General features: G+C 37.5%; 1 protein-coding gene across 1 annotated transcript; it reads left to right on the top strand.

Moving 5' to 3' along the window:
* Window positions 1-535: 535 nt before the first annotated feature.
* LOC121861530 (60S ribosomal protein L31-like) lies at window positions 536-8683 on the top strand. Its single transcript, XM_042359364.1, has 3 exons — window positions 536-639; window positions 7784-8004; window positions 8501-8683. The coding sequence occupies exons 2-3, from the start codon at window positions 7784-7786 to the stop codon at window positions 8652-8654; spliced, it is 375 nt and encodes a 124-aa protein (XP_042215298.1). The 5' UTR covers window positions 536-639; the 3' UTR covers window positions 8655-8683.
* Window positions 8684-8889: the final 206 nt, after the last annotated feature.

Raw genomic sequence — 8889 nt, 5'->3', positions numbered from 1 at the left:
CTGTACTGTACTTGCCAACAAGTACATTCTAAAGTCCAAATTAATCTATCAACGAATTGACAAAACATTATAAAAGTATTTACACTGAAATTACTAAGATCGTTGACACTCACCTCCACCTGGGATAAAGTAAAGAAAGCTAAAGTAAAAAAACTCAGTTGATGGACATTACAGTATAGACAACCTAGAATACAGTACATGTTGAAGTTCACTATTACAAAACATCATCACTTGTGGTTCCAGAACAATCTGTAGGTAATTACTGAAAAAAAAAGTTATGATGCTCACACGAAGGCGTTTGAACAGGAGGTGAGAAATATTATCTACAGAACTAATTATCGTAGTCTTGTGAGCAATACTGTTTAATGAAGGTAAGGACGAGACACATGTACTGTACAGCACGGAAAATCCTAACTACCAATTACTAGTTAAATTTTCTCATTATTCTTAAAAAACTCGCAATGATATGAGTATCAAATTTAATAACGAATAGTAATATTAAAAGTCGTGAAATTCTAAATGATAATAGTAATAGTAGATGTATATAAAGTGCGCTTGGCGAGGTTCTTGTGGTATAGTTAACTAGTTGTCCGGCAGGAGGAGGATTGTCTCTTTTAGCATATTACTTCGACAGTCAAGGTAACTTTCAGCTTCTTTAGTGTATTATTAACGTTTTTCTTTCTTATAACCAGTTAGTAAATGTCATTATCTCTTGAGCTGGTGATAAAGTATATATGGTTTGAGTATGACAGGTGTTAGGAAGGAAATGATAACGTGATGAATGAAAAATGTGGAAGAAAAGTTTTGACCACGTTGTTTATACGGACACCGCTACTCCCACGTGTAATAAAGGAATCATTTAAGAGAATAAGGGTTTAAGTGATTAAGAATATTTAAAGTACAGCAGATAGATATATACAGTTCGGTTGACTGGTTTGAACTAATCCCTACCGGTAGTTGACATCTGGTTGAACTGTGAGAGTAGATCCTAATGACCGCCTTCCAGATTCATCAGTATTATAAGTTGATTAGGTAATTATTGAACACTGACCCGCCGCTGAGTTTTCATAGTGTTATTTGTTCTGATGTTTGCAGTATACTCCTCAACGTTAGCTGGTTAAGGCTAGGTTGAACTTGTAAATAAACACTTTAACACTTGCCATAACTATGACAGTGCCCACTATAAAACAGTGAAATTGCGGCATATTTAAATTCGTATTCTATGAAAAATTAATGGCGGGAAAGTCAACAATTACTGACCTCGCTGACCTAACCAAGGAAACGTACCCATCATTACTAAACCTAATGTGAAGCTCCACCCTCCTGTGAAATTTTAGTCATGCACCGGTCTTTCTCTTGCTGTTATTAATATGTTTTTCGTAATGTTTAGACAATTCTAAAACCTTCTAATACGATATTTCCGCCGGAAATTAAGGTTAACCTATATATTAGTTATTCAATATTATTAGATTTGGTCAGTCAAGTTTACCCATTAGTTGTCGCAGATAAGGTCTGACCACCCATCACGCAGTGCTCCTTACCTCCGTGTTGGCTTCTTAAGCGTCTACAGCACATGTGCAGGGGGTGGTGTGGGAGTTTCTTATAGGCTATAGCGATTGGAGACATAATTGGGCAAGAGTTTTTGTCGTAGCCAATGAACAATGCGTGGGTGTGTCGGGAGCGGAAATTTGATTTTTCAGTACTAGAATAACCAGATATGGCTGAACAGGTGGAAACATTATTTTGTCAATTGCAGTTTCATCAGAAAAATAGTGTTGGGTTAGGTCAGCTCAGGTTTTGTTGGTTGGTTGGTATTTTATTTGTTATTTACTCGAAAAAAAAACTTTTTCTTTAAGATTGATGGGGGGGAGGGGTATCTAAAAAACTATTGATTTCCGGCTGAAATGAATATCAAATTAGTTCGAAACATCAGAAAATCATATTTTTAATATCCAAACAAAGGCCGGTGCATAAGTGAAATTTGACACACTTTTACCATGAGTCGCCTAATTATCTACTAAAGGAAGCAATTTTCATAAAAAATGATTTATCATATCAGAACTCAATGATGAAAATATGCAGTACAGTAGTAAAAATATACACATCAAAGCAAATGATGCATCAGCGGGTTAAGGCAGCATCACACCGGCATTCTTTCTTCTCTTTTTTTTTTTATCAACTTAAAGAAAATCTATAAACTTTTTGTTGAGCACCGTCACACATGCTTTAAGAACCAACTGGCCAGTTTCAAAAGTTCGACAACTGTTAACAAACAAGGTGGATCCAACTGAGGAAGAAAGCGCAGCAATTCTGCGCCTTTTTTGGTGTATGAAGAGTTCTGGTGAACCCAGAGACAGCGACGCTGCCTTATCTGGTCCACCAAGAACTCCTCGGAGAGGTGTGTCCAGACTTGGGAAATTATTAGCTGTTGGCTATGTTATGTTGTTATTCCCGTTTGGTCAAAATGTAAACAACAAATTTCATTTTCTTGCCTTTAAAATCACGAAACACACATAATCATAAATAATCTTGGGAAGAAGAGTAATAATTGCTTCATAATAATTTTAGCTTCATATTTTAAGTAAAAAAAATTTTATAACTGTTTGTAATATCAATTATAGGTTTCGAGTTGACTCCGGTAAGTTGTCGTACAAGTCGTCAGTGCAGACGGTCTGTACCGTTTGACAAAAAGCCAACAACTGCCGAGTAATTTGTTGCCACCGACCGAATCTCAGGAATTTTATCTTGGCGAATCAATAGTTTAAACGTTAATGGTGGAGATGAAAAAACAGAAGCCAGGTTTATAATACTGGGTGATGGTTGTGCATGTTAACCACCCACTTACAAAAATTTTCTGTATTAGATAAATGCTTGTTTATTTCATGCAGTCCACATGGGTTGGAATAATTTTTTTGTAATATTCTAATTTTTTGGGACATGTACACATATATGATCACACAGTATCTTGTAATGGGTTAGATTGGATTTCATCCACAGGAATGGAATGCATGAACCAAATCTACCAAACCTGACCTGGGTTAAGCTGTTGTTTTTATTACGTCATTGGTCAATGTTTGCTAGCTTCAAGCTACTTCGTGGCAGTACAGTACAGGGTAATTGTTGACGACTGACCCGTGGCTGATTTTTCAAACAAAACGAATATTTCACTGTTTTACATAGTGGACTCTCGTAGTTCGTGCAAATGTGTTAAGTGGTTATTTCTGAATTAAAGCTAACCTAACTTTAGTTGATAAACAAGCAGCAGAAGTGTTGTTAGAAGACCACACCAACCTAACCCTACCAACTTCCTAGCCCCCAGACCCTCCGGTATATTAAACGGAAAGAACTTGCTATGGTATGGTACAATTTTACGTTATTTTGTGGACGTGAGAGCAGCAGCCCACACCGAATGGTTCATAAGCATACACTGAGCACCAGAATTGATCCGAACTGAGCGGCAGTGTGTTTTGAAATATGTTGATTTGATTGGCTGTTTAAATCCTGGGATGAGACTTCACTGCCACATTACCGCTGAAAGTAGTGCCCACCTAGGCACTTAATTATCTACCAAACAAAGTATTTGCACAAGAAATGATTATCATATCAGAACTCACTGATGAAAATAGAGCAAGAAAGCAGAACAAATAACTCATCTGTGGGTCAATCATCAATATTAACCCAGTACAGGACCATGCAGTGGACCTTTGAGTCATTTCCAATTTAAGAGAGGGGAATGGCTATCAGTTTCGTGTTGTAACTGTGTTTGCTGTAGCTTAATGACCAAGCTTGCATACACTTGACCAATACTGCACACTATGTAGGGTGTACTGACTGGTCAATCATTCTATCTCTGGTAAACATAAACAAACAAACAAAAAACAAGAATAATATATTTTGATTGATGTGGTAATTACATCCTTAGTGATGCAACAGCTTAGATTTTGTGTTGCTGAATTCAAATAAAGGCTTAAAAACATTTAAACATTAATATACAGTATAAGAAACTCAAAGCTTGTGTAAAGGACCTGCTTCCTCTATGGAGGTGAGGACGTTACCTCCCACACTACCCACTCCCCTTGCAAGCACCAAAGAGAGGTGCTATTGTTTATTCTCCCTCTTGATTGGTCATTAAAATTGCTAAATCATCACATTGCTTCAACGTAAGTACATTTACTCGATTATTGTTGGAGTTGAATATAATTTGTTTAATAGCTACTGGTGTTGGTCCATTCTTTGATACATTGCTGTTAGTACAGGAGGGAAATTGTAATGTTTGTAGAGTCACACTGGATAACACCCTTCTCTTGTGTGTCCAGGCCATGTAGGACTCGTTTGTGGCTGCTGCCATCTTTTTTATTTGTAAAAAAAACCTGTGCTACGAAGTGATCCACCTCCAGCTATGGCTCACTTTGCATGGCATGCAGAATATACAGTACAACTCTGTATATTAAAATACTGTCCCATTCACCAACTGAGTGCACGCTATGTAGCACTTGTGTTGTGCAACTGAACGCAGTCTTGAAGTGATTAACTGGTGAGCAGAAAAATATCCAGAATTGTGAGTTTCTTTCGGGTTTTTGATATGGTGTAAGGAAAGTTCTGTTCTTTGGTATATAGTACTGTACCTCTAAAGGCAGCATTTCTCAAGCATCTTTTCTGAAAATTTTCATCTGGCAACTCATTATCAGCAGCATATTTGGGGTAGTTATCAGTATATTCCGACAGAATTAGAGTTTTCGCCTAGTTTGAACACGTTGAAAGAAAATTAGTGCTATACAAAGGAAAGATATGTTTAACATTTACAGTATCTGTGCAGTATATGTATGTTTAAACTTTCATGTAGAACTAGTGTAGGCATACTGAAATATGTGGAACCACTGATATGCTCTCTGCACTAAAACCAACTCATTCTCAAAAGTGGCTGAGAGCTTGATCTTGGAATATCTTGGTTTAATATTTGTCTTTCACCCATAACTTTTCTAGCATGTCGGACTATTATAAATATTTTTTTGATAATGAATCGATATTTTGGAGTATCATTTCTTGTGCAAGTGTTTAGGTTTTAATATATTTACCCTCAAACTTTAGGTACAGTATCTGCCATTGTTGGCGCATGTTGTCGTCTGTTTACAACTGACCCGCACGGTTCGAGTGTACTATCACATCCGCTAAAACCTTAAAATTACTCCATGACACTGAACAAAGTTGCTTTCATTGGTACTACTGTATATATTAAAATGAGTATTTTCTGTTTAATACAGCAGGGGTTAGGTCAATTTTCTAGAAAAATCTACCACAATACACCAGAAAAAAATATTCTCGTTTCAAAAGGGGGGAATGGGCAAAAGACTTATACTATAATTACCATATCCTGACCCCTAGGGATTGTCCTGTTGAATCCATTGCCACATCATTTGTGGGTCTTCTAAAACTGAGTTCTCTTAGTGGTATATGCTATCTCTTCTTGCCAGCATGGTGGTGTTCACAAATGCTTTCTCAGCCTCATAGCAAGCATCACTGGGTCTTCGATGTCTATCATGATTGTTTTGAGCTGCAGTGGTGCCGAAATCTGCAACAGCGTGGCTTTGGAACTTGTAATGGCGATTCTTTCAATTATGTTAAAATGAAAATGCTTATACTGTAATGAGATACCAGATGAAAGTTGGCAGAAATAACTCGGTGATACTGCCTTAATCCTCTCTTTTATGTTGGATCTGCACATACTGTTAATTCAGAGTATACTGTAGGCTCTTATTTAGCTTTAGTCAAAGGGCATATCAAAGTTCTGAGGATCTCGTGGCTGGTTAACTATGGCCTGGCTCTCCCATGTGGCATTTTGGTTTCCTATTGCAAAGCCTATGTTCCAAGACATGACTTCTTCAAATTGGTGTGGAGGGCTCTCAAGATAATAATTACCTAAGAAGGGCATAGGTAAAGGGTAGGGGTGATTAGCACTTGTTTCCAGTGAATAAAACTTTGTCTGGGCTGTTGAGCTTTATAGATGGGAAGCTGGTACAGTATCTCATTTCTTTACTAGATGGAAAATCCAGATCTTCTTTCTTTTAGAACACTTGGTGTTTATGTTTGGCTTGTGTTCTGGAGAAGGGGGTTATTTTTCTATTAGTTACTCGAGGTATATATCACAGATAGTACAGTTCAGTGATCCCTATGTTAACGAATTACCTTCCATAAGATTCTTCACTTCTGTTAACGAGCAAACCCTCGTTTAACGAATTCCTTACGAATTTTTCCCAACATGTTTTCGCTTGCATTTGGCTGCCCACCAGCTGTAGTATTAGTCCGCCAATACAGTAATCGGTTTTAGGGCTTAAATTCCTTACCATTTAGTAAATATCAAGAAGGTTGTACGATTCAATAATTTTACAAGTTTTATATTAATTTTTTTTAGTCATTTTAACAATTATTGAACATAATTGAAGTACAGGAACTAGTTTTTGCGCGCCAAACAGTCACTCGACACACCAAGCTTGGCGTCAGTTTGTTTACCAGTTCAGAGGAAGGAACATCTTGTTTGAGACTCTTCAACATAAATGCTTTTTTCTGTTTCCAGTCAAATTATTGGTCACTTTGAAATATATTTTACATATTGACAATATAAAGTGCAGTGTTGATTTAAAGAAAATAATCTTGAATTACACTGCGAACTAAAATTTTATGGGTGAAATGGTGGCATGGGGTGACTTCTCTTCCACTCCAATGCCTTCTCTTCTCCTCCACCCTCATTCTAATTCCCATCATCATCATCAACACTCCCTTCTACTGTACATGCACACCTCAAAGTAAGTGTACTTTACTGCATTTATTTTTAGTTTGTATGTAATTTTCGGTGAGCTGGAACCAATTGCCCAAAAACCCATTGAAACAATGGTTTTGGTTAACGGATTTTTCGGGTAACAAGCAACCTTTTGGAACAAATTGTGCTAGGGACCACTGTACCTCTTTGAAAGCCATTTTGTTAAAATATTGTTATGGAGGAAATGTTTACTAAAAAAATTAAAGTACTGTACAGTTTATACAATGGTTCCACATGAGAGCATGTGACTCGTGAAGCTCTGGACTTTCTCCTGGCCATGTGCTCAACCAATGAGAATGACATACTGTACACCGATTCCAACTCGGCACCCGCTTTTGAAGTCTTAATGCAGACCTGCAAGTATTTTTTTAAACAGTAGTTTATGGGGAAAAGCCTGCAGGGGATATTGCTAATAGGACACTACTGTAATGTGATCAAGCAGGCAAGGAAAAGCATCAGTATGAATGTGTTAGCTTGGGTTTGGCTATGTCAACCTGAAGAATGCAGGCAAGATACAGTAAAGGCATCTGCCCAATGCACCACTTCATTAACAGAAACCAAGACAACTTGTTCAAGAAGCATTTCATGGGAGAAAAGGGAGAGCTAGTTGGAATCCATGTAGGAGAGTAGGGTTGTTTAATATATTTAGTACAGTATCATTAGTGGTATTATCAATACCCAATGAAGCTCATGTGTAAGCAATAGTGCTGCTACAAATGTATAGCCAATGGAATCATGTTATACAGTACTAACCTCTTATAGTGCTTCATTATATAGGAACACATCTAGAGCATTTTAAGAAGTATTGTTTATGGCTGTGTAATTAAATTTTTTCCTTAGGGGTCTCCCCTGCTACTAAATTTTTTAGAACTTCATTGGTTATAAGATGATGTATCTGGGCTTAACCATTTGGATTGGAAATTTGGTTTGCTAGTACAGGACACAGGTCATAGCATTTATTCCCCCCAGATGCCACGTGTCAAAGGTGAGAAGGGCCAGTCGGCCATCGACAAGGTGGTGACTCGAGAGTACACTATCAACATGCACAAGAGGTTGTATGGAGTTTCCTTCAAGAGGAGGGCACCTCGAGCTATTAAGGAAATCCGCAAGTTTGCTAAGCAGCAAATGAACACAGAGGATGTTCGTGTTGACACCAGGTTGAACAAGCACATTTGGTGCCGTGGTATCAGGTATGTTTGCTTGAGTCCATGCTGTTATTTTTATTGATACTGTACTGTAATGCCATCAGTTTTTCAGTAAATATTTAATCCTCCCTCGTAGTATTGCCAAATTTTTAGGTGAATCGTTTGGAAAATAAATGGATATACAGTATTGTAAACTAAGGTTGGAAAGCTGAAAGAAGTCTGTACCTTTTAGACTTGGATAAGGGCATTTGAAAGGGTACTATATTAGGTAGTGCAGTGGGCAAAAAGAAATTTAGGGGTCGAAAAGCATATTGTACGAATGGTTGGAGCATTTAGGGGTTGAATGACGTCTCATACTAATGATAGAAGCATTTTATAACTGCACCAGAAGCTGTGGGAGCAAATGGGGGAGGTCCATAAAGGCTTTCTATATATCATTGGTGTTAAGAGGCTTCTGTTGAAGTATAGTAGAATTAGGAAGATACAGTTGTATCCAACACACATTAACCCTTGGATATTGAGGTTTTTGTCTTTTTTTCAGGAACGTTCCTTTCCGGATTCGTGTTCGTCTCTCGCGTCGTCGTAATGAGGATGAAGATTCTACTCAGCCCTTCTATACTCTAGTTACATTTGTGCCCGTTGCTTCATTCAAAGGACTCGGAACTGAAAATGTTGATGAAGGTTCTGATGATTGAACAATGAATCAATAAAAAATATATACATATATTATCATCTTCATTTTGTCCTTTACAATCTGCCTGAACAGCAGATGTGGAAAAGTCCAATATTAGGTTGCCTTCCCCAAGGCTCAGCAATGAAGCTGGTTTGACCCCAGGTAATTTGGTCAAAACCCTAGAAGGATGGTTTTAAAATAGTAAATTTTTAGTCTTTACCTCTATAACCTGCTTTTATGTCCCATTCATTTTTTCC

The sequence above is a fragment of the Homarus americanus genome, unplaced genomic scaffold, assembly GCF_018991925.1.
Source record: "Homarus americanus isolate GMGI-L3 unplaced genomic scaffold, GMGI_Hamer_2.0 scaffold24260, whole genome shotgun sequence".
Lineage (NCBI taxonomy): Eukaryota > Metazoa > Arthropoda > Malacostraca > Decapoda > Nephropidae > Homarus > Homarus americanus.
This window is presented reverse-complemented; position numbering and strand designations above follow the sequence as displayed.